The sequence below is a fragment of the Scylla paramamosain genome, chromosome 28 (genome assembly GCF_035594125.1).
Source record: "Scylla paramamosain isolate STU-SP2022 chromosome 28, ASM3559412v1, whole genome shotgun sequence".
Classification (NCBI taxonomy): Eukaryota; Metazoa; Arthropoda; class Malacostraca; order Decapoda; family Portunidae; genus Scylla; species Scylla paramamosain.
The window spans coordinates 5820001-5845419 of record NC_087178.1 but is presented as its reverse complement, the minus strand read 5'-3'; the positions used below and the strand labels follow the sequence as shown (position 1 = coordinate 5845419).

The 25419-nt window shown below is 44.8% G+C and overlaps 2 protein-coding genes and 1 long non-coding RNA gene across 4 annotated transcripts in view; 1 reads left to right on the top strand and 2 right to left on the bottom strand.

The window, feature by feature from the left end:
* The first annotated feature begins 590 nt into the window (after positions 1-590).
* The window catches only part of LOC135114797 (uncharacterized), a 25150-nt gene continuing 321 nt past the window's right edge, over positions 591-25419 (top strand). The window contains exons 1-2 of the long non-coding RNA XR_010275677.1: positions 591-1362; positions 2177-2232. This is a non-coding gene — a long non-coding RNA (uncharacterized LOC135114797). The remainder of the gene's footprint in view (positions 1363-2176; positions 2233-25419) is intronic.
* On the bottom strand, positions 2727-8957 carry LOC135114796 (uncharacterized protein CG1161-like). Its single transcript, XM_064030880.1, has 4 exons — positions 8802-8957; positions 5776-5900; positions 5057-5171; positions 2727-4748 (listed from the first exon to the last, which is right to left on the bottom strand). The coding sequence occupies exons 1-4, from the start codon at positions 8865-8867 to the stop codon at positions 4461-4463; spliced, it is 594 nt and encodes a 197-aa protein (XP_063886950.1). The 5' UTR covers positions 8868-8957; the 3' UTR covers positions 2727-4460.
* The window catches only part of LOC135114792 (uncharacterized), a 34495-nt gene continuing 18646 nt past the window's right edge, over positions 9571-25419 (bottom strand). For both annotated transcript variants that reach the window (XM_064030873.1, XM_064030872.1), the window contains exons 4-6: positions 15471-15645; positions 13360-14004; positions 9571-13005 (exon numbers count right to left, since the gene is read on the bottom strand). In XM_064030873.1, coding sequence (XP_063886943.1) covers positions 12866-13005; positions 13360-14004; positions 15471-15645 — 960 coding nt within the window. In that variant the 3' untranslated portion in view covers positions 9571-12865. The remainder of the gene's footprint in view (positions 13006-13359; positions 14005-15470; positions 15646-25419) is intronic.

Genomic DNA, 25419 nt, shown 5'->3' with positions numbered 1-25419 from the left:
GTGACTAAAATAAATAAAAGAATAAGTGAAAATAAAAAAGCAAGTTAAAATTAAAAAATAAATAAATAAAAAGAACCACATGTAATAACTAAAATAAAAGTACTAACTCATATATTGCACTGTAGCACTGCCTTGTTCCTCCTGTCGCGAAGCAGTAAGGCGCCTCACGAACACCCCTTACCTGTACGCACCTGTCTGGCCGCGGGGGAGCTGGCGGAGGGTCGACAGGGACACACGAGCAGCCAGCGCCAGCATCCATTACCCGCCTTGTATCTTAACTTTATTATCACCATGAAAAATACCGCTGCTCCCTGACACACTAGCACACCGCTCCGCCCCTCCGCCTGCCCAGGACACCCAGCTACTGTAGGCATTGAGACCTCCCCGCGCTTTACTGCCGAGGCTCACGACGCGACCTGTGTCTCAATAAAGTACTGGGATAGTTAAGATGCTGATACGTTTAAAGGACCTTCTTAAAACGAGATTCCGTATCATTAATGAAGAGAACGCCCTTGAGAATCTGCCTAATCACCATTGTGGCCTTTGAAAATAGTAATAAGAGACCGAAGCGTTTCAAAATACAGGTTTTGGCTGTATTTTAACCCAAATATAACATGTTCACTATATTATTAACAGTAAATACACGTAAATAGATAAGTGTAGGAAAGAAAAACCCACGTAGTTATGGCGGCAAACGAATAAAAAGACCTTGTCGTGCCATTAAAGCAACACATGACTTCCTGTGTTGGACGCAAAAGCATCCTAAAGTGTGTGTTTCCTTTTTATGAAGCTGCAGCGCCTCAGACAATTGTGACGACCCTTGTTTGCATACCGCAGCCTGCCACCCGTCCCCACCCCTCCGCCTCCCCGGGCACCACGCTCCGGGCCATGATTTCATACACAAGGAGAGGGAAGAGGAACACAGGGCCATCTGGGTTCACACATGCCTACAGGCAGAATCTTTACCTATGCACGACCTCTGGTATCTACCCTCCAAACCTTTACGTACTTACGAAAATGGTAGATAGATAGACAGACACAGATAGACAAACAGATGGATAAATAAACATGGTAGCTAACTGCAAGATTCACAAACTGCGTGGTTACCGACACCTGACAACCCTGAATGAATATCACAAGCTAGAATAACGACTGAAGAATCTGTTACGGCTTAAAACACCTTATCATCACTTGCTAAACGAAACACAAGTGCCGAGGTGCTGAGGGCGCTGCGAGGAGTCCATGGTGGGTGGTCGCGCCTAGGGTGATTGTGGCGTGGTTTGTGGTGAGCTTGGGCGAGGCCGAGCAAGCGAGGCCCATCCCGCGCTCCTGAAATGGGCTGTAAAGGGTGCAGGCGTTGTGGTAAGTGTGCCCGAGGCGTGTCAGGCCGCGGGCGTGACGCGTTGAGATAAACTTGGGCCTTGCGGAGGTCAACAGCAAGGCAATGGGAGGTGAGGGCTGGCGAGGGTTCGTGAGAGTAGCCTGGCTTCGCGTGCGTGGAGAGAGAGAGAGAGAGAGAGAGAGAGAGCATATATAAACTACAAATAGATCAGTTACCTTATTCAATGTTTCAGAATGTATGGCCCTCACACACACACACACACACACACACATCATGGTCTCACTATATATAACATTGTAACATGTAAATTCATGCATATGTGATTACTCTAATTGTGACAATCTTTCTATACAAGACACATTTACTCTTACGGAACTTGTGCAGAGGAGGGCTGATTCCACCAAACCTTATTTTTTTTATTTCAGAGTTTATATATTTTTTCCCCTTCATATATATTGGTAAGATTAGCTAAGAACAAAAGAAAACGACTAAAAGAAAGGGAAAAGGCCTTCTTATTGTGTCATTCCTAAAAAAAAGACAAGTAGGTAATCCAAAGACCAGTTTCAGGTTTTGAGTGGTGGGTACATTCACAAGACTTGGCAAACATTGAGCAACCTGATGTGTTTAGTCCTTGCATTCCTGAAACACCCAAGTAATAATGATCTCCACATGGGTGTCAGACATAAAAAGACACTCCACACAATGAGGTCTAATGAAATGAACTACAACCACATTAGATCATATTGTTTGAAATAGCAATGACACATGCCCAGTATCACAGTTTGTTCCTTCTATAATCTTAGGTTGTAACACCTTATCTCTCCCTCCTTACAGGTAAGCTCCCACCTGGCACTTACCTTTCCCCTGGAGCTTACACACCTGCACATTGAGTGAGTACAACTTTACATTTCATTTATCTATGTACCAGGCTGGCAATCTCACATGGGGTGGCTCAGACAAAGCACCACACTCACACACGTCATTCACACTCTTAGCCCCGTCAGGCCCTGGTAAAAAGGGACAGTCTTGTGGACCACCCTGCTATTTCCCAGGAGCTTAGGCATAACACAGCAAGGTCCAGTAGCATGCACTGGTTTACTCCTGAACCTATGTAATGGGAGTGTTCCCTACCCTGCACTCAGTTCATTCCTTAGACCGCAGGGGATGTAGCGTACTTCCTTACATTTCATATTAGCTTACATTGTGTTACTGTAATACAGCATTGGCATGTAAATGTACTGATGGATATAAGTTTAAGGATGTGAAATGTGTGCATAACATTATTATGTCTTAGTACAATGGTATCATGAACCTGTCAATCATAACCTTTGCGTATCAAGATCCTGTTGTAATCATCGCACAAAGGATATTAATCTTAACAAAGTGATAATTCATGCTTTATTTATACCATAGGAGTGGAGTAAGCAGGATTAGACGTTGCATTGTTCCAAAATCAATACAAAATTCAAGTATGCATGATACAAAGAGAAGAATAAGTTATCAGAGAGAGGTGCCCGGTGTCAATATAGAGAACAGTGAAAAATTATGTACAAAAAACATGATATGAAGTGAGAATAATGGGAGCCAGTATAGATAATAAAGTGCTGCACCTTTATGTCGGGTGGTGGTGCAAAGGAACATATGGGGCACCAGAATGAGGATTAGTGAGCAAAGCAGCTGCTGAGGACATGGGAGGGAAAGTCCTTTGCAAAATTTGGTCATGTTAGAATACTTAAAAGGAAGGGAAAGAGGAGGAGAGGAGACAAGATGAAGGATGAGAGAGGAGAGATATAACAACATGACAGACAAAACAAGATAGAAGACAAAAAAGACAAATGAAAAGAAGAGAAAAGGAGACTAGACAAGAGAAAGACAAAACAAAAATACAAGAGGAAAAGGAGACTGGACAAGAGAGGAAAACAAAACAAAAATACAAGAGACAAAAAGGAGACAAAACAAGGTGAGACAAAAATAAAAGATGAGAGAAGGAGATAAGACGAGAGGAAGACAGACAAAAATACAGAAGAGAGCAGACAAGACAAGAGGGGAAAGTGAGACAAAAGGCAAGAGCAAAGACAAGAATGCTTAGGCAGTGAACAAGAGTGTCTGTAGGGTAAGAGTGGAGACAGAAGTGAAGACCAAGATCACCTTTCCCTTTACGTATTTAAGGTCCAGCCGCTATAACAGACTGGAAGGCGAGTTGCACGTACATTTCTTTAATTGATACATGAGTATTGATACCTGCAAATGATAACTATTACTTCGTTCCTGTTTGATGGAAGAAAAATATACAACATAATGGTAACTGCGAAGGGATGGGCAGGCATGGACTATAGCACACACACACACACACACACACACACACACACACACACACACACACACACACACACACACACACACACACACACACACACACACACACACAGTAAGGATAAATATACATAACTTAGAGTAAGGAATCCACATTACACTCTATACAATACTGTCATAATTAAATAAGTAGTGGTGAACAGTGCTCTTCTTGCAACTTAACATTACCCTTAATTCTCATAAAATGTATTGGAAATCTCTTAAGTGGCACGGTGACTGATTACTCGCTGCAGTCACACTCATTCTCAACGGATAAATATCTTGGATCTGAATAAAAACAGACTCTTATAAGTTAAATTATACATAAGAAAATATAAAGAACTGTATGAAATTGACAAAACCTCATAGAATTTGATACTTTACGACAGACGTCACACGTTCTTCGCTTAGTGGCCCCAAAAACCTTCAGAACCATCACTCCATATATACAAGTTAATACAATTTGATATAAACAATTTCATATAATCCTCTACTCTGTAATTTTACCATCTAATTAAATAAGTCCCAGAAATATACAGTACCCACTATATTCCATGAATACCTACACAGATTAAATATCACCATACACTAACTTTACAGGATGGCATTCATTCACATGCAATTTGAGTTCATTGTGTCTTTTGCGGCAAGATTATTGAACGGAAAGAAAATGACAGCAGAGAAAAAAGGAAATGAACTCAGCATTGCACAACACAACTCTTCATGCACACCAGACCTGAACACACCACCACACACCGCCACACACTCAGTTGAGCATGGTGTGTTTGTCATAAATGTTGTACCGCTGCTCCTGAACCTGGCGCTTCCACTTGTCCTGCTGGTGGCCCACCCGCCCCAGCACATTGGCCCGCACATGCATGCGCTGGGACATGCCGGGAGCACTGCCCACGGAGGAGCTGTCCTCGTACTCATTAGTGTGTTCCTGGTAGGACGGCTGTGCCCGCCTCTTGTTGAGCAGTGGGTCCAGGCACAGCAGGAAGCTCATGTACACCACCAGCAGGGAGATGACCCAGATCACCAGGATGACCACCACCTGAGCCAAGCAAGTCTGGTGTTACTCACTCGAAGCATAAAGTTAACCTTCAAATTTTAAAATGGCATATTGGAGGTCTACTAGACTGAGATGGTACAGTGAAGCTACGGAAAAGCTGAGAAAGAGAGTGAACAGTATGGAAACTTACATCATGGCAGTGCACACTCATTATTGCTGCTCAGACTAATAACTCTCCTCTGACAAGCCAGATCACCATAACACAGGATGCTCTAAGCCCCTCACAGTGAATGATGGGGACCGAATGCTAAATGGTCAGCATATAGGACTGCTCTTCACAATTAACAAACCTTGATGGTGGTGCTGTTGCGACTCTCATATTTGCACTCGCACCGGGGACAGAACTCCTGCTCATGGCCTCGGATCATGTCAGCCACCCTCGGCAGCACCATGCTGTCACAGTTACTGAAAGACGTATATGCCATTAATTCAAACAAACTTGAAAGAAACAAAATTTAAAACCCCATGAATTTATATATATTCTTACTGTGCCTGGACTGTAGCTTTACAGCTACAAAATAGTCATTTGGGTTCATAATCAACATATATTCTTATTTTGTTACTTTCAATAGCAATAATTTTGTACTGATTTTTCATCTCTTTTATACATGTTTTTTTTCTGGACTGTACAGGAGATACCAATGTGTTTAAAAGTACATGTTTTATGCACGCTTCACAAAGTGTACTGGAATTTTTATCAAACGAAACAGCCAAAGTGGTTGTTGGTGAGTGACTGGCAAGTATGGATGGAAGTAGAGCTCTGAAAACTCATGCAGTCTGGCACCACAATGAAAGCAACAAATTGGGTCAAAAATTATAAAATTAACATACACATTATATAAACCACACAAGCCTTTAAACCTAAAATGCACTGACTCTGGCTAGAAAATCCCTAGAATTATCATCATTTACAGAACTCAGCACTTGGAGCACAAAACACAGTACTGAACTTAATGCCTGTTCAGAGGAGACACTGCTGACCACTCCCTGTACACACACACACACTCACCAGCTACTTGGCGGCACAGGCTCTCGGTACACCAGGCGGTTGCTTGTCGTCCCATTGCCTGCTGTCCCATTTACCACCGAGGGGTTGGGGCAGAAGCAAATACACCTCCTGTCGTCAATCTCAACCTGAAAAGTATAACATATTTATATACTTATAGGAGAAAATGTCAAAAGTTCACCGGCTTCCATCATACTTGAACTGAAAAATTATCAGATTTATATGCTCGTAAAAGAAAATGTTTAAAATTTGTTGCCTTCCATCACACTCAAGCTGAAAGAATTATGGAATCTATACTCAAACAAAATATATCTACTGTCATCATACTCAGTCTGAAAAGTAATCAAATTTATACTCATTAAAAAAAACGATACAAGAAAAGAAAAGGGAAAAAATTAAATTGCCACATACTGGAATCAATGTTTAGTTCACCAGACTCACTCAATTTTTTGGTAAACCACATCCAGGTGATTTTGTGACTAAACTATTTTTTGAAAGATTGCAGTATGCTTCAAATTGGTCAGATAGGTGGCTCCTTCTTGACAAATTCACATCTTTCTTTTATACCATGTAAGGAAAATGATTAACAAGCAAGAAAACTCTCTTAGCTGGCAAATAGTCTCTCTCTCTCTCTCTCTCTCTCTCTCTCTCTCTCTCTCTCTCTCTCTCTCTCTCTCTCTCTCTCACAGAACAGTTGAGGGGGTTCCATATTAAATGTAACACAGCAAATAACCTACAATCTACAGTTTGTAATAACTAGGCTACTAAGGACGTGGATTACTGAAATACTACAACACTGATGGTTAATTCTTGCTTTACTGATTCAGTTTTAACATTCAAGATACCAAATATGATATACCCAATGAAATATGTGAGCTACCAAGGATGATATATACTGAAACAATACTAGATGGTTAATTGTTGCTTAACCAATTCAGTTTCACCTATAATTAAAAGGTTTACAGTCCATCCGCCCCAGTGACAATGCTCCCCAAGTCCATTCACCCCGTAAGTTGGGGCACATCTACTCATGGGGAAGTTGATGCGCCCCAGCGCACCCCACATGTCGTTGCACCCCAACTCTCATGTTTGCATATAAGTATATATCGGATCAATGGCTGAATGATGTAGTAGTAATGGTTTTACATTCCTTATTTCTTTATCACAGAAAGTGGCCTCTATTACACACACACACACACACACACACACACACACACACACACACACACACACACACACACACACACACACACACACACACATTAATGATCTTGGCAGACTACATTAATCTTTGTTTACATTTCAGAGCCTCGCTGTGCATAGCCTACGTCATAAAATCATAAATAAAAGTAGATAATATAAAAGGAGACAAAACAAGATGAAAAGATTAGAAATAGTAGAATACTATAAAAATATTGTAAAACTAATTTACTGTACAGATGTATAGTATAGTATAGTAAAATAGTAAAACTATAAGGATTTAATATAGTATAGTAAAATAATATAGTAAAATAGTAAAAATATAAAGATTTAATATAAAAGTAGTAATTGTATGTGCATGTCATAAAAACCTCTAAATAAAAGGAGACAAAACAAGATGAAAAAAGATTAAAATGGCACAAAATATGAATATTCAGCAAGTAGCTGCATTGGTGACAGATCGCCATCACTGTACTTATCCCAGCAATCATGCAAATGGGCCTGGAGTGTCCTATATGATTTTCTTTGGAAGCTCTCCATTTTTCTGTCAGATACTAACTTAAGTGCCCTATCAACATCTTCCGCTTCTTCTTTTAGAAGGGTAGTTAGGACATAGAAGGGTAATTGGCTTTTGCCCGCATGACTGTTGAGTACCTATGTACGTCAGCCAATTCCCTACAGTTCATCCTTCTATAATCCAGCTGGCTTACACCTGAGTTGCAGGTACGGTGTTGCCATTTATAACAGATTTCACATTGCAGTGCTTGCTGTCTTGGCCTTACTTCATTAAAGCAAACAATGCACGGGTATGTTAGATGCCATGATGGAAGTGTAGCTATAATAATATTTGTACTAGAAAGTAACCTAATTTGGCTGCTTTGAATTGTTTTAAATTATTTGTTCATCCATTGAGCCGAAGTATACTTATTTGTGTATGAGAGTTGGGTCGTAACCTCATTAGCCTCATTAGGCTGCTTTGAATAGTTTTAAATTATTCATTCATCCATTGATCTGAAGTATACTTATTTGCATACAAGAGTTAGGGCGCAATGACTTGGTTGTGGGGCACAATGGAGTGCATCAACTTCCCTACGAGTAGATGCGCCCCAACTTACGGGGCGAATAGACTTGGGGCGCATTGTCACTGGGGCAGATGGACCTGCTACCTAATTAAAATGGTTAATTCTTGCTTTATTAGTTTAGTTTCACCAATAATTAAAACCAATTCCTTCCATCTCTTTTCTTAACATTCAAAAGATTCAAAACAGCGAGAAATACACAAGGATTGATGATGTGATTGAAGTATTGATGTCTTGTGGTGTAAATCGTGTAATATTCTGACAATTTTGAAGATTGAACTGGTTGGCGAAAGTCTGGTAGTCTTTCACCAGTCTCAACATGGCTTCTCTTACCCTTCTCATCAAATAGAGCTCCTCATTCAGATCATGCAGGAAAAACGGGCAGATTAATTCAAAACAATCCGAAAACTACCAAAATAAAAAAGAAAAAAATTGTTTCGTCCGTAAGAGATTTGTGAAGAAAAAAAAAATTGATCAAACTTTGAAATACCAATATATTGAATTTTTAATACTTTACAGTTTGGCCTAAGGGGAGGACCTTGCAATTAAGTAGGACCATGGCTAGGAGGATCTCTCTCTTAGGGCTATGACTAAGGAAAATACCTTCTTTCTTTAGGGTTTAGATTAACACAAAAAAAAAAAAGAAAAAAAAAACACTCAAGATCTAGATGCTTTTCTCTTCCTCCTCACGTACATTTACTAACGTCTTCCTGTCATAACACCACATTTACAACATCCACAGTCACTCACCTCAGCAGAGACGGCCGAAAGGAGGAGAAATGGAAGTAAATACCGCAGCGCCATTGCAGCCTCCATCACCAGTCTCGGTCTGGGTCTCGGTCTGGGTCCTCAGGAAGTAAACAAATATGCGTTCGAGTTTACGTGAACTTCTGTAAAAGTGGTTTGAAATGGAAATAACTTGATAGGTGATTGATAGGCTGGTGTATATAGGAGAATTACAACAAAGGAATAGAACGGAGCTTGCCAGCCTCTTCCTTTATATATTTTTGTCTGTTTATTATCTGTTTATCTGTCTATCTGCATATCTATCTGTCTGTCTGTCTGTGTATCTGTCTGTCAATTAGTCATTCTATCTAGCTGTCTATCCATCCATCCATCTATCTATCTATCCATCTATTTATTTATCTATCTATCTATCTATCTATCTGTCTATCTATCTATGTATTTGTCTATCTAAAAATCAGTCATTGAATCTATCTTAATTATTGAACTTACCTCCTTACTATCTTTGTTTGCCTATCTGTATATCTATATATCTGTCTACCGATCTAACTATTTGTCTGTCTGTCTGTCTATCAGTCTAGCTGTCTATACTTAAGGTTGGTGCCGCGAGACACCTGTCAGACTCACGTGCTGCCTGACGCATTCCCAGGATCATGAGTAAGGAGAAGTCTGGCGGTGCATTGCCTTACCCACACATACACACTGTCTGGGTCACGCCTCACGCTGCACGAGCAACACAGTTCCCTCCAGGATTGAGAAGTTTGCCAGAAAACACTTTAGAAAGAATGTTTTATTCCCATTAAAGTAACACTCAGTCCTGGCACTCATCTCGGTGCTAAGGCTCACAAAGGCGAAGCAGGGCAAAGGTCCTTACATTCCCAGACACACCAGTACCTTCCACTGCCAAAGTCGTCCCTGTAAGAACACTCCTCGGTATCCCCGTAGACAAAACTCCTTATAAATGTGTGAATTGTGACAAGGGACGGGTCATTTACCAAGGACAGGAGGGACTGTCAAGTCGAAGTCCTAGTGGTATTATAGAATGTGTTTTGTAATAATTGTAAATTCATATTTGAGTGAGCCTTTAACATTATACTCTTCCAGGCGATCACTCAGGGACTGCCATGTGTAGGCCTAATGGCTTCTTGCAGCTTCCCTTATTTTCTGATGCTTTTATGCCCACTCTGCATGCTAAACCACCAGGAATTCTTTCTTTTGAGGGAAGTAAGAACCTTGGCTACCCTGGCTTCAAAACACAATAGTTTACCACATAATTATTAACAAAGAAAATAGTTTCTTAGACCACTGATATAAATTACGAAGAAAAGAGATTGAAAAAGCACCTGAACTTTGTACTGCAGAAGGATGTGGTTCAATATCACAGAGCGTGTGCTCACAGCCAATGGACAATGTCGTGCTTTTGTTGTGCTTTCGTTCATCTTGCAATGTCGACTAGTGGGAGGGGAAGGGAGAGGGGCAGCAGCTCCCTCTGCATCAAGACAAGGCTCTTCCCGAAAGACTAGCGTGCAGGGGAAGGGAGGGAGAGAGGCGGGGAGGGATAACCAGACTCCAGGCTGCAGGTGACTAGTGCGCTGCAGGACTGCTGAGGGAGGGGCGCTGCTGAGTGTTGCTGTGTTGCTGTGTCACCAGGCCACCAGTGTTGCTGTGTTATCAGGCCACCAGTATTCCTGTTGGCTGCCTGGCGTCCCCACGACACAGCCACCACCACCCACACCCTCCACCTGTCTGGACCTGCTGGACTTGTCGACCACAGTCCATACAATTTAGTCAACCACCATCTGGACTTGGTCAACCACCATTTGGATTCGGTCAACTACCATTGGTTCGGTTAACCACCATTGGTTCGGTCAACCACCATCTGGACTTGGTCAACTGCCATCTGGACTTGGTCAACCACCATCTGGATTTAGTCAACCACCATCTGGATTTAGTCAACCATCATCTGGATTCGGTCAACCACCATTAGTTCAGTTAGCCACCATCTGGATTTGGTCAACCACCATCTGGACTCGGTTAACCACCATCTGGACTTGGTCAACCACCATCTGGACCCGGTCAACCACCATCCGGTTCGGTCAACCACCTCTGGACTTGGTCGACCACCATCCGGTTTGGTCAGCCACCATCTGGATTCGGTCAACCACCATTGGTTCGGTCAATCCCCTCTGGACTTGGTCAACCACCATCTGAGGGGGGCGTGGTGCGTGGTGCAGCGTGTCCCTGACAAGTGACTCAGGCAGCGCCGTCCCAGCGTACCTCAGCGCCAAAGAGTGTATGCAGTGGCCAGAAGGTTCTCTGGTGAGGGGCGGAGGTAGTGACTTGATGGAGGCGCATGCTGATCTCCCGGCGAGCTGCTGACTAGAAGGTGTTGGGTCTGACTAGCTGAGGGAAGGAGGGTCTGGGCCGGCAGGGCGCAGATCCTGGCGAAAACAGTTTGAAAACACGTTTGTTCCTATATACAGAGAGGCATTGCTTGGGACACCCACGGGGCAGCCTCAGTCACAAGGCAGCTATGTACATGTTGGGAGATGGGGGATGAGAGAGAGAGAGAGAGAGAGAGAGAGAGAGAGAGAGAGAGAGAGAGAGAGAGAGAGAGAGAGAGAGAGAGAGAGAGGTTGGGTGTGGGTGTGGTTATGACACGTAAGAAAGTTTACGTCTCACAGGTGTTCACTGTAACAGAAGCAGTAACACTTAATGAAAATACAACAAAAATTCATTCATCCTGCAAAACCATCTCACTCGTGGCAACGTAATTTTCACAGCTTCACAGTTTCACAGGTGTGTGCCCCTTCAGGTGATGCGCACCGCCTGGGTGCTGGCGGGGGTGGGCATCGAGTTAACACCAGTACTGCTAAACTTGCTCAGGTTGGGCCGGTAGTGTGACGCAGAGTGACTGCTGCAGGACTCACCACTGACCCCCTGACGTGCTGGTGTTTCCACAAGGCGTTGGGTACGCTGGTGCGCACCCCACACTGCCCTCCCTCGTCACTGCGGCGGAACGGCTTCATGAAAGACTAGACTCAAGCAAGTGTTGGCTTACTAGAACGCAAACCATCGAAGTGAACACTCTTTTGCACTTGAGTGATGCCTACAAACTCCTCGTTCAAAGACCTGCTTTGAAGGCTTAAAATCTACACAAAACAACAACGTAGTAATAGTCCAGCCACGAGCTTGAGGGCCGGGGTGCTAAGGGAAGCTTGTTGGTCCCGGGGCGTGGCGGCACGGGGCTCCACCTTGTGTCTCTTTGCTGCCGAGCTGCAGCGCACACTCGCCTTCCCTTGGACTCACTTGTCCACGCACTCGCGTTCTTGTAACACTCGCGGTCCTGGTGGCTGTAGCGCTTACTCAGCACGCCGCTCGTAGATCCGTGGCCGCGACGAGAACAGTCAAGTCTGAGCCAGAAGCACACAGGTAGACGCGACACTGACGACGTGGCAAGAGTAACAAGGGCGGGGCACAAGCCGGGTGTTGTGTGGGTGTGCGGGTGTTGCTCGTCTTGTACATCAGGAGTTACTATTTGTACACAGTGAAGAGTTGTACTATGGAAACTTAACATTTTCCTAGTTTTAGGCTACAAGTCTCTTTCACGCATCACGCAGAGTCACCTCGAAGACACGCCTCGACTCCCACGGGTCCATTCACTCGTTTGCACTGATCACTGGAAAGTTTGTGTGGACAGTACCTCAACACTTGAGTTGGCACTGGGCTGAGCCGAGACGAGGCCGAAATATCACAAAAGAAGAATACAAATCACCAAAAGGTACCAAGAAAAATGTTTTCTTAAGGTCTGCTTGGGGCCACATCTGCCTTATCAACATGCAAGGTTACCAACGCTAAGAAAACCACTAGACAGACTTTCAGGCTTTCAATCTTCCTCTATAGTTCACCAGACCCTCTAGCAGACCACAACATCTGTTTTCTTTCGTCCGTAAAATCCATCATCACCAATCGAGCTTGTAATCACTTCATAAACCTCATAAAACTGCTCAAGACGCGATGAAAGCTGGATGAGGATGAGATGGAGGGTCCCTCTCTGTATGTCCCGGGAGCTAGGAGGACAGGGACGGCGGGCAGGGAGCGGAGGACATGAGGTGTGCCGCGGCCGTGTCCGTGTGCAGCTCCATCAAGGTGTAGGCGGCGGCCAGCTCCTCGGGCTTTCTCGTGCAGCACCCAGCCCCGCCCTCCTTATCTGTAACACAAGCAACACTCAGTACTTAACTCCATCTCGCACTCATGTCCTTACTTATAACATAAGAAAATAAGGAAACCTGCAAGAAGCGATCAGGCCTACACGTGGCAGTCCAAGTATAAGACATGTCTTCCTATTTCTATTTCTCATCTCCATACTTAAATTTGTCTAATCTACTAATCAAATTTGTCCAATTACCAGTCACACTGCTAATCTTACACATGGCTTTCACAAGCCCAATATGATGGTGTGATGGGATCTTGAACATTTGCCTCTGATTGAAGAAAACCACAAAAAGGACCCTAGGACTTGAAACACAAAGGATACAAAGGAGACCCAAGGGTCACTACTCACCTGAAGACCTCACATCGAAGACAGGCCTGCGAACCATCCAGGGCGACGGCTGAAAGTGGGCGGTGGAGGTGCTGGCAAGTGCCCTCCAGCCATCCCCGGCAGCCTTGCGTGGGTCCAGTGGAAGGGAAGAGGAGCAACAGGGACTGGAAGACTGGAAAGAGTCTCTTTCAGTCTTCTGCTTTTTAAAGTTGGCAGACGAGTAGTCTTGATTCCTCTGCCGCTCATACTTTCTGACTATCTTTCCTTCCTCCTCCCCCTGCCCCCTGCCGCCAAAGGGCCTCACTCTAACGTCACCCTTGTCCAGGAACCTCGTCGTTACGGCTGGAAATTTGGTGACCTTGACGTTCTGGAAGGAGGTGTTCCATCGAGCCTGGAAGCTTTCCTTTGGGCTGGAGGTGCACAGCGGAAGGGCGTAGGTCACAGGACTGGACTTGGAGGACTCTGAGGACTTGTGGTATCCCTGCGAGGTATTCAAGTCCTCCTCCTGTTGCACAGAAGGAGTGGGCGTGGAGGATGGGCGCGAGTCACCTCCTGAAGGGTGGTGGGGCGGCGCCTCGAAGGAGTTGTTGAGGTAACGCTGCATGAGAGCCTTCTTGAACTTGGGCGAGGCACAGACTTCCTCCTGCTGGTCCAGGCTCGGGGACTCTGAGGACACAGGGACGTGAGTCACTTTGAACAGTATTCATAAACATTTCGTCTTGTTGCTTACACTTAACAGGCTGTAGTGAATGATACTGGTTTTGTTAACGATTTCTTTATTTCAGGATTCTAGAGATGGTTTAAGAACCATTGTGTATTATCAACAGAATACCTTATGAGAACTCTACTAATCATCTTTGTGGACTTCGAAAATATTCCTAATGAGAGAACAGAGCACGGATCTTTTTTTCAGAAGTGCAACAGATGCATGAAAAGATTATTTATTTCGAGACTAATCAGACTGTCCTGTGCTCCTTGCGAAAATACATCTCTTTTTGTGTGAATTCGAGAGAGGCATAAGGAAAAACTTTTTTCATATTTTTTCTTAATTTGTGCGTAGCATATTTAATAAACATTATGTTAAAAAGTGCTTTGGGCCGCCGTGATGCAGCGAGCCTGGGAGCCAGTGGGTCCTGACACGTAGGAGTTCGAATCCTGGCCACGGTCCGAGGTTAGGAAGGGCATCCACTCGGGATAACAATTCCCAAATGCCCAAACCAAAGTCTTCCATTAAGAATTGCTTCCTCATTAACTAAACCATTTGATCAGTGAAAATATAACACATACATCGTCATCTAGGATTTGGCCTGTCTCCCTTTTTCACTACTGTGACGTAAGTGGACCTAATTCATCGACGTGTGACAAATGTGCCTTTAAATCTGACGCATCATTCAAGACATTATTTTATTGACGTTAAGAAAGAGCAACAACAACAACAACTACAACAACAACAACAACAACAACAACAACAACAACAGGAACACAAAAACGAAATAGCTGTAGTACATATTCAAGTGGCGTGCAGGTTTGACACATCTTTGAGTCACCATTTATATTTGACGCAATATATTTCATCACCTCACATTGTTATGTACCTGATTTAGAAAGAGAAGAAGAGAGGAGGAAAAAAAAACATCAAGAACTCATGAATGTCACACCTGATAATATATGTTCCACCTTACACGTAGATAAGTAAATGTATAGATAGATAGATAGATAGACAGACAGACACAGATAGGTAGATAAATAGACAGATAGACAAATAGGCAAACAGATAGAAAGATATTGATAAAAAATAAGCATTTAATTTCATATGATCTAAAATATGGTGTGAGGAGGAGGTGGTGGTGATGTTAATGGTGAGAGAGAGAGAGAAGGTGAGGAAGACGACGAGAAAGTGAGAGGGAAGGAAAAGAAAGTAAGAGGGAAGGAAGAGGAGGAAAAAAGGAAAGTGAGAGGGAGGGATGAAGAAAAGGAAGAGGACGAAGAGAATATAAGAGAGACGGAAAGGGAAAAAGAATGAGTGAAAGAGAAAAGAAAACTATAAAACACACACACACACACACACACACACACACACACACACACACACACACACACACACACACACACACACACACACACACACTTACCTTCAGCCACAGGGGGCACCCAGGTGTTGATGGCGTCCCCAGGCTGTATAGGGAGCGGCTCAGACTTCCCCGTGATCACTTTGTTGTACAGACGCACCCGCTCCTCCCAACACACTCCCAGGCCCCGCGTCGCCTCCCGAATCCTGCGCCTCATGTTTCCAAACCACTCGCTCACCTGTCGAAGGATCGAAGTTAATTACAGGTGTTCTAATATATTCTTACCATATACCTGAGTCTTTTCTTTCTTTATTTATTCATTTATTTATTTATTTATTTATTTTTCGGTACTTGGGTTATCTTGATAAGGTTTTTCTTAGTGGTTGGAGGGAGCTATTTGAGTTTATTAGAGTTTACGGTAAATTGTTACGTTTTCTTTGATATTCTGTTGATGATAGAAAACTTTACCTTGTGTAATATTTTGCTCTCATGATGTGTGTGTGTGTGCGTGTGTGTGTGTGTGTGTGTGTGTGTGTGTGTGTGTGTGTGTGTGTGTGTGTGTCAAGGCAGGCGTAACAGTGTGGTAATGAGAGAGAGAGAGAGAGAGAGAGAGAGAGAGAGAGAGAGAGAGAGAGAGAGAGAGAGAGAGAGATTCTCAAACTTTATTACCACGACATTTGCAAGATGAAGAGTTTATCATCAGATCAACAAAGATGATGATGATGGTGGTGGTCGTGATAGCAGCGGCTGCGGCGGTGGTGTGGCGGTGGTGGTGTGGTGGCAGCGTACTCCCGGTGGCTGGCACGCTGACCGGGGCACGGTGCCAATACTACGAGGTTGGCACTGGCACTGGCCGACACACCCCGCACTCACTGGACGGCGCGAGTCACTGGCGTGCTACGTGGCGGGGCATCTCCCTCACCTCCCTCCCTTCTCTCTCTCTAACCCTCCTTTTTCTCCCTCTTTCTTTCCCTCCTTCCTTCCCTCAACCATCTTCCCATTCTTCTCTTTCGCTTCTCTCCATTATTTTTCCTCCCTTCCCTTCCTCTAACCCTCCCTTCTCTCCCTCTTTCTTTCCCTCCTTCCTTCCCTCGACCGTCTTTCAATTCCTCCTTTTCGTTTTTCTCCATTCTTTTCCTCCCTTCTCTTCCTCTAACCCTCCCTTCTCTCCGTCTTTCTTTCCCTCCTTCCTTCCTTCAACCATTTTCTAATTCCTGTCTTTCGTTTCTCTCCATTTTTTCTCCCTTCCCTTCATATGACATGTTATCACAGTTTCGTGGGGCCTTGCTGTCCTTTTGCCTCTAATTAATAGCTGTAGTGGTGCTGTAATTACACATACAGTCTCGTTAGGTTCAGTATGGCTGTTGTTGTCTGTTTTTCCTTTGTATTCCTTTCCTTTCTTCCCTCCTTCCCTCTCTTCCCTCCTTTCTCTCCCTACATTCTCCCCCTTCCCTCCCTCGTCCATCTGTTACTCCTTCATCATTTCCTTCCTTCTTTCTTTCCTTCTTTCCCTTCCCTCACTCCTTCCTTTCCTTCCCTCCTTCGTCCATCTTTCTTCATCTCCGTCTTTTTTCCCTCCCTCCTCTCTCCTCTTTCCCTTCCCTCTCTCGATCATCCGCTCCTCTCCCCTGTTTCTCTTCTTTCCCTCCCTTCCCTTCCTCATACATCTTCGTTCTTCCTTCTCACCCTCCTTATTTTTTTTTTTTTCTGATAAGGAGTGAATATATAAAGCTCAAAGGGGAGGAGTGGTTGTGTTGTGTTGCAGGAGTGTTTTTAGTGTTTGTCGGTCATGTAGGCGATGGAGTAACACCTGAGGGCCTTTTTGACTCCTTAATTACCTGTACTGTCTACCTGTCTGGTGTTGGAAGACTGTTAGGTTAGTTATCGTTGTTTCTCTTCACTATTGGTTGTTAAATAAGCGGTTTTTATCATTAGTCTCTTTAATTACTGATGGTGGCTTTGTGACACCTGAATTACCTGTACTTTCTACTGTTCCTCGTGTACACACCGGATGCTGAATTATTTATTTACTTTTATTAATGTTATGATGTTAATTTGATAAACTCCTTACTCGTTAACAGTTATGTAAAACCTGATGGCCTTGTAACATCATTAAATTAACTTTGTACCGTTCCTCGTGTGTCTATATAACATGAAAATAGTAAAACAAGGGAAGGCGCAACGAGCCATCAGGACTACACGTGGCAGTCTCTGTATAGAACATGCCTACTTATTCCCGCCTATCATCCCCATCCATAAATATGTCTGGTCTTCTTTCAAAACTTCCTTCTGACTCGGCACTGACAATCTGATGACTGAGTCTATTCATCTACCACGCTGTATGAGAATCAGTTTTTACTAGTATCTTTTATCAAGCTTGAACCCGTTATTTCATGTCCCGTCCTGAGTGTGTGTGTGTGTGTGTGTGTGTGTGTGTGTGTGGGATTTTGTTTGGCAGCCTTGTTATGTTATACACGCAGCCATTTCAGTTAGTCCCCATTGTTCTCATCATCTTTATTTACCATCCTTCGACTTTTTTTGTGTGTTTTCACCTCAGCCGTAGAGGACCAATGTCACCACGAGGGACATGTTGGTGTAACTTTTTTTTTACTTTGTTTTCAGTTGCCGTGACCTTGCGTGGGGCTAAAAGAGGTCTTGTTTACGCCAATTGGATGCTCTTTGTCTTGACCTTCGTGCGCTCGCCCCTCTGTGTTAACCCTTTCACTGCTATTTGGGACATGGTTTCTTAATCACAAGCCACTCTGAAACAATATTCTTCATTATACAACCATTTCTAAACATTGCACTGCTTAGACGTTAGAAAATCCAGCCTTTTTATCCCTTCTCTTGTATGCTCCTGTAAAAAAAAAATATGTACACTGTTGGTGAAAGGATTAAGCAAGAGGTGTACTATACAGCTACTCGGAAACCCCGCTAAATATACCCCCAGTCCTTTCGTCACCAAATGAGCACTTATACCACACCTCCCATCCCTCCAAGTCACCAACACGCACAGGACGGCGGGCAGCGGGCAACAGGTAGCGGGTACAGATCTCAGCCGATGACGCAATCTCATTTTAGGGAGAACAGAATGTAGGTTTTTATAGCAGCTTGTCCGTTTACGCCCACGCTGGACTGACTTACGGTGGTGAAGAGGGAGTGACCGGGAAAGGCAAGGGAGATTTGGAGGGTGTGTTAGGGAGAAGGGGGTTAGAGGAAGGAGTGACGGGGGAAGAAGAGGGAGCGAAAAGTGAGTTACTGGGAATGGGGGGAGGAGGAGAGAGTGACAGAGGGGATAGGAGAGGGGAAAGATGGATTGACGGGGAGGGGAAAATAGAAGGGTAGAGGAGGAGGTGACAGGAAGGGGAAGGAAAGGAAAGGAGAGAAGAGGGGGAACACGGGAGAATTAAGTGTGTGTGTGTGTGTGTGTGTGTGTGTGTGTACCCAGGCACAATCACACTTGGGGCATTGTGGGGGACAGCGGAGGGAAAGAATTATTGCACATGTTAGAACAGTAAGACGTTTAGATGAGCACCAATAGATGTTCTCCAGCCGCCACATCACAACAACATCAAACACCTCAGAGGAACATAACTGAGACACGTTACGAACCAATCCTGCCTCCCCCCCGTGCCCTCCCTCAGCCCCTGCAGACTCCACGCTTAGTTACGAGCACGGAAAACAAGGGAAGTTTCAAGACGCCATTACACCTACACGTGGCAGCCCCTGTATAATGTCCCTATTTAAGTTACGTCGTTAAGGTAGATTACGATAGGTTAGGTTAGGTTAGATTAAGTCAGGTTAGGTTAGGTCAGATTAAGGTTAGGTTAGGTTAGGTCAGGTTCATTTGGGTTACGTGGAGTTAAGTTAGGTTAGATTAAGTCAGATAAAGTTAGGTTAGATTGAGTTACGTTTGGTTAAGTTACGTTAAGTCAAGTTAAGGTAGGTTAGGTTAAGTTACAGACGACAAGAAGATTGCGTTTGGCGGCAATAGTGAATTTGTCAGGGGTGTCACGGGGCGTTCACTGCGTCGCGCGTCACGCCCCACACGTCGTCACGCCAGGGGGGTGAGGGAGGTAGTGGCCCCTGGGTGGTTAGTGGGGCAGGGGAAAAAAATAAAAAAAATAAAATATCATCCATTTGTCCATCTCCCAGCTGGTGCCAGACGACACGGCTCCTGGTGTCACGAGAGAGAGAGAGAGAGAGAGAGAGAGAGAGAGAGAGAGAGAGAGAGAGAGAGAGAGAGAGAGAGAGAGCGCTACATACACGAACACATGACATAATTGAACAAAACACACACACACACACACACACACACACACACACACACACACACACACACACACACACACACACACACACACACACACACACACACACACACACACACACACACACACACACACACACACACACACACGTCACATTCACAACAAACGTTACACCACAAAAAAAAAAAAAAAGAAAACATGAAAAAATAAAAAAAGGAATTTCCCGTTACGAACACTTCACCCTTCTCCTCCTCATTCCCCTTCCCTCCCCACGCCCCACGCCCCACGACCACCCCACAAATCACTAGCATAGGGGAAGTGCGGGTCGCGTTTCTGTATTGTCTCCTGTTCCTTCTGCAAACCCTGACGGCGGGGCTGAGAGTAAGGGGGCTCTGAGTATGTGCCAGGGTTGTGATGGACATGGAGGGTCGAGGGAAGCTAATGGAAGGTAGGATGCATGTAGAGGTGGTGGTAGTAGTAGTAGTAGTAGTAGTAGTAGTAGTAGTAGTAGTAGTAGTAGAAGTAGTAGTAGTAATGGAAAGAGGAAGGGTGAAGCAAGCTAGGAGGAGGATAGGTTGCAGGGAGAGTAGTAGTAGTAGTAGTAGTAGTAGTAGTAGTAGTAGTAGTAGTAGTAGTGGTGACAGTAGCAAATTAAGGGATGAAGAGTAAAGAGATAGAGAAAAACTATAAAGATAAGAAAGAGAACGAACTTGTGTATGACAGCAAGGGGGAGAGAGAGAGAGAGAGAGAGAGAGAGAGAGAGAGAGAGAGAGAGAGAGAGAGAGAGAGAGAGAGAGAGAGAGAGAGAGAGAGAGAGAGAGAGAGAGAGAGGCAAAGGTGTACGCGATAACATAAATAATAAAAAATGAGAAGGAAAGAGGAAATATGAAAGATAAATAACAGATAAGAAGGATGAAGAGAAGGAGGAGAGACAGAAATAAGAGACTGGAGAGAGAAAGAGACAGGAATGAAGAGAAATTAAAGCACGGACACTGAAATCACTGGGATACAAGTTTTTAGGGGAGACTCGTTCAAGGCTAAAGAAAACGTGAATATTTCCCTCCTCTTCCCTTTTTTCTTACCTGGCAGACTCATCAAGCATCACTCAAGGTTATAAATTCAGGTGAGAGTTAAATTAGACCAGGTGAGGAGTGTGAGAGTAAATTGTGACGGTGCATTTCCTTAGGTGAGTGATGGAGGGGGGATTCTCTCTCTCTCTCTCTCTCTCTCTCCTCTCTCTCTCTCTCTCTCTCTCTCTCTCTCTCTCTCTCTCTCTCTCTCTCTCTCTCTCTCTGGCCTTGGACTGACCTGCCTCGAGATACTGTGTGTGTGTGTGTGTGTGTGTGCTTGAAGACTAGCTTTGGCAAACATACGAACATAAGACACACACACACACACACACACACACACACACACACACACACACACACACACACACACACACACACACACACACACACACACACACACACACCAAAATAAAACTTGCAAACGTTGACGCAAAACCATTTTCTTCAACACAAACTCCATTTTCTGTTGTCCTATTTGTGTGCCATCTTCTCCTCTCCCCTTTTCCTCGTTTTCCCTATTGTGGTTATCTTTTTATCGCCCTCGAAGCTTCCCCTGCCACGCCTTTAGTGAGTCACGAGGAGGAACGGAGGGGGGGATCATGTTAGTACCCTCTGATGCCCTTTAGATCGTGGTATGTAAGGGGAACGTGCGAGGATGTGAGGGGAAAGGAGGTGCGGTTGAAATGTTGCAGTGTCCCCCTCTTATTTCTCGTCTTTTTTGTGTGTTTTTTCTTCTTCTTCCTTTCTTGTTTTTGTTTCTTCGCGGGAATTTTTGATGTTTTGTTGTCTTGTCACCTTATAAAAGATCTGTACCTCGTCTTCCTCTTCTTCTTCTTCTTCTTCTTCCTTGTTGTGGTTAGTGGCTTAAGCCGATGTGCCGCCTGGTTTACTACTACGCATTTAAGAGCTTCACTTACTATTATTGCTATTACTACTACTACTACCACACATGCTGAGTAGGGCAAGGTTGGTGCGGCAGTAATGATGGTGGTAGTAGTGGTGGTGGTGCGGGGAGGTGGCTGTGCGGGGGTCGTGAGGGGAGCGAGAAGGGAAAGGAAGAGAGGGGAAACACACACACACACACACACACACACACACACACACACACACACACACACACACACACACACACACACACACACACACACACACACACACACACACACACACACACACACACACACACACACACACACACACACACACACACACAGCATCCACCTCCCGCAGTCTCCCCAGCGACAAAACACCCTTGTTATCTTCCTTACACTCAAACACTCGCATTTTCCTGGGTTGGATAGACAAAGTGACGGTCGCGAGGGAGCTACTGTGTCATTCTGTTACTCGTATTCCTTCTGTAAAGTAACTTATTTATGTGTTGAGTTGGCGAAGTGTAGCGTGAGTTTGCGGTGTGAAATATCGAGTAGTATTCCATGAAATACCCTCGTTTTCTTTGCCAAGTGTTGTATTGGCGGAAACTCATCACTATTTTTTACATACAAGTTGACTGGTGATTCTCTGGTGACTGACTGGTCACTAATGGGTGACTGACTGGTAACTCCAGTGGCTCAATACTGACTCATTCTTGACATTGTGAAATGACTTGACATTTTTCGTGACTGATGACTGTGTGACAACTTGGTAACTCGTCCTGAGCTGAACACGGAGCACTGTCAGACTCAGCCCTGCACCACACCACTCACAGCTCACCCATTTCTCCCTCACGGTAACCTCCCTCAGCACTTTCACCTCAAGATCCCCGGCACCTTCTCTGCCTGCCCTTAGATCATACCTTCAATAACTCCCTCTCACCTTCCCTCACACACCTCACCACGTCCAGCATTCAACACTCATACCCCACCATCACCTGACGTACCCAATGCCCCTTACAACGTTAAGGATCCATACCATACCCAACGCTACCCTAAACAGTGCATATCTTGCCCACAACACTTCCCAAGACTGCATATCCCACTTTTACCCCTTGATACCCTCAGCTGACAGTCTCCCCTCCGCCCTGTCCCTGTTTTTGAGTCTTACACGCCCTCCCCGCGCCTCTGTCCCCGCTCGCCCGGCCACTACCGCTTCGGGGGTATTTGTGTGTGCAGCCGTTTTGGCCCTCCGCCAGTATTTCGGCCCGCTCTCAATGGGACCCTCATACGCTTGCTTTAGATTCTCTTAGATTATTCCCCGTCCTGCCCACTGCCTCTCCCAGCCTGCCCAAGCTTGTCCATGTTTTTTCCCAGCCTGCCAACTCTGCCCAAGCCTATTCAGTGCCTCCCAGCCTCCCCAAACCTACTCACTGCCACAATTACTCTTTCCAATCCTACCCAACCCTGCCTGAGCCTTCCCCATGCCTCTCCCAGCCTCCCCAACTCTGCCTAACCCTGCCATATGCCTGACCCAGCCTGCCAAACCCTGACTAAGCCTGTCCAGCCTGCCTAAGCCTACTGTATATATGAATACTGTTCCTCTTAACATTAATTTCATTCACACCCACATAATATCCGTTCTCCTCTCTCTCTCTCTCTCTCTCTCTCTCTCTCTCTCTCTCTCTCTCTCTCTCTCTCTCTCTCTCTCTCTCTCTCTCTCTCTCTCTCTCTCTCTCTCTCTCTCTCTCTCTCTCTCTCTCTCTCTTCTCTCTCCTCACCTCCCACTGTCTCCACCTTGCCGTACTTCATCCATGTTTCACCCTGCCTCCCCTAGATGCATTACCCTGCCCCACCTCTCCCTCCCATCACCCCGCCCCAGCTGTGTATCCATGCACCGCCCTCAGTCAACCTATACCCCTAATAGTAGTAGTAGTAGTAGTAGTAGTAGTAGTAGTAGTAGTAATAGTAGCAGCAGCAGTAGGACCACCCTTAGTTACGTCACTTCCCCTGGTTTAGCGTGACGACCTACCAAAACCACAAGGTCGTTATGGTAACCTTAAAAAGACAGGAAATTCTTGTCTTGTTTACTAGTGCCGCTGACACGCCACGCCCACCGAGGAAATGCCAGACACCCGATGCCCCTGCGAGTACAGCTGAGTGAAGGAGGTGCAGGGGGTGCCGCTCCCGCCCTCACAACACTCATAAACACCTCCCTTACCACGGCCATGCTGCTTCTCTCAGTTCGCGTTCTCCTTTCTCCTTACATAAGTTTTCACCTCACTTTTTCTTTTTCTTTTTGCTCTTTTTTTAACAGCAGATCTTCCTTTTCCTCTTTTTTTTCGTATCTTCCTCTTTTCTGCTCTTTCATATCTTGATTTATGCATTTTTTTTATGATATTTGCTCCTCTTTCCTCTTTTTTTTCCTCCTCTTTCATATTTTTCTTCTCTTTTGTATCTTCTTCTTCTTCTTTTCTTCCATATCCTAACTCATGGTTTTTTTCTTTCCTCTGATATGTTCACCTACTACTCTTTTTTTTCTGTTTTCATGTCCTCTTTTTTTTATCTTCCTCTTTTCTCCTCTTCCATACCCTGACTCATGTTTTGTTTTGTTTTTTTACGATATATGCTTCTCTTTCCTCTTTTCTCTTTTTTAATCCTGGCTTTTTTTATACCTTCCTCTTTCCTCCTCTTTCCATCTCTTTTCCTCCTCTTTCATATCCATGCTCTCTCGTTTCATCCTCTTTCCTCTTCTTCCAAATCATGACTCACGTTTTCTCACGATAATTTCCTCTTTCCTCTCCTTCACTCCTCTTTTCCTCCTCTTTCATATCCACGCGCTCTAGTATCATCTCACCGCCTACCCCTCAATTATTAACCCCCCCCCACCCGTCACGCGGCCCAGTGGGGTTGCATTGGCGCCGACCCCGCTGCTGAGGATCATTGCAATTGTTTACTTAGCGTTGCGGCGAGATGAGACAACCGCCACGCCGCCTAGCTCGCGAGATCAGATCCCTTGTTGCGCTAGATCTTCCCGCATCTCGCTACCCTTCCTTGAAAATTGGCTTGGGTGTTGCGAGTGTGCCTGTGGTGTAGATGTGATTGAGTGTTGTGGGTGTAGTGGGTGCTGTGGATGTTGTAGTGGAGTTTTTCATGTCATGGTATAGTGAAGTGCCTGTATAGTTATTGTGGGTGCGATCTCTGGTGAGGTAAGGGTAGGTTTGGTGTTTGAGTGTTAGTGTGTATGTATGTATGTGTCTGAGGCTACTTTTAGGTTCTCGGGCAGTGAACAAAGAAAGAAGCGTACGTGCGCGCAGTTACACACACACACACACACACACACACACACACACACACACACACACACACACACACACACACACACACACACACACACACACACACACACACACACACACACACACACACACACACACACACACACACGGTCACTGGTTAAATGAGAAACAAAGATCACACAAATATAGAACACGCCTGTGCACTTCCCCTGCCTGTTGAGACATGACACACACACACGCACACATACACACACACACACACACACACACACACACACACACACACACACACACACACACACACACACACACACACACACACACACACACACACACACACACACACACACACACACTGCCTTACACATCCTTCAATACTCACAGAAAAACGTGGTACAGTTCCCAACAGTCCACCTTCTAATATTTAATTGTAAGCGGTGGGCGGCCCTGGCACAGTGCCACTCGAGAGCCCACACCCGTAAAGCACACACCACTCTTCCCCA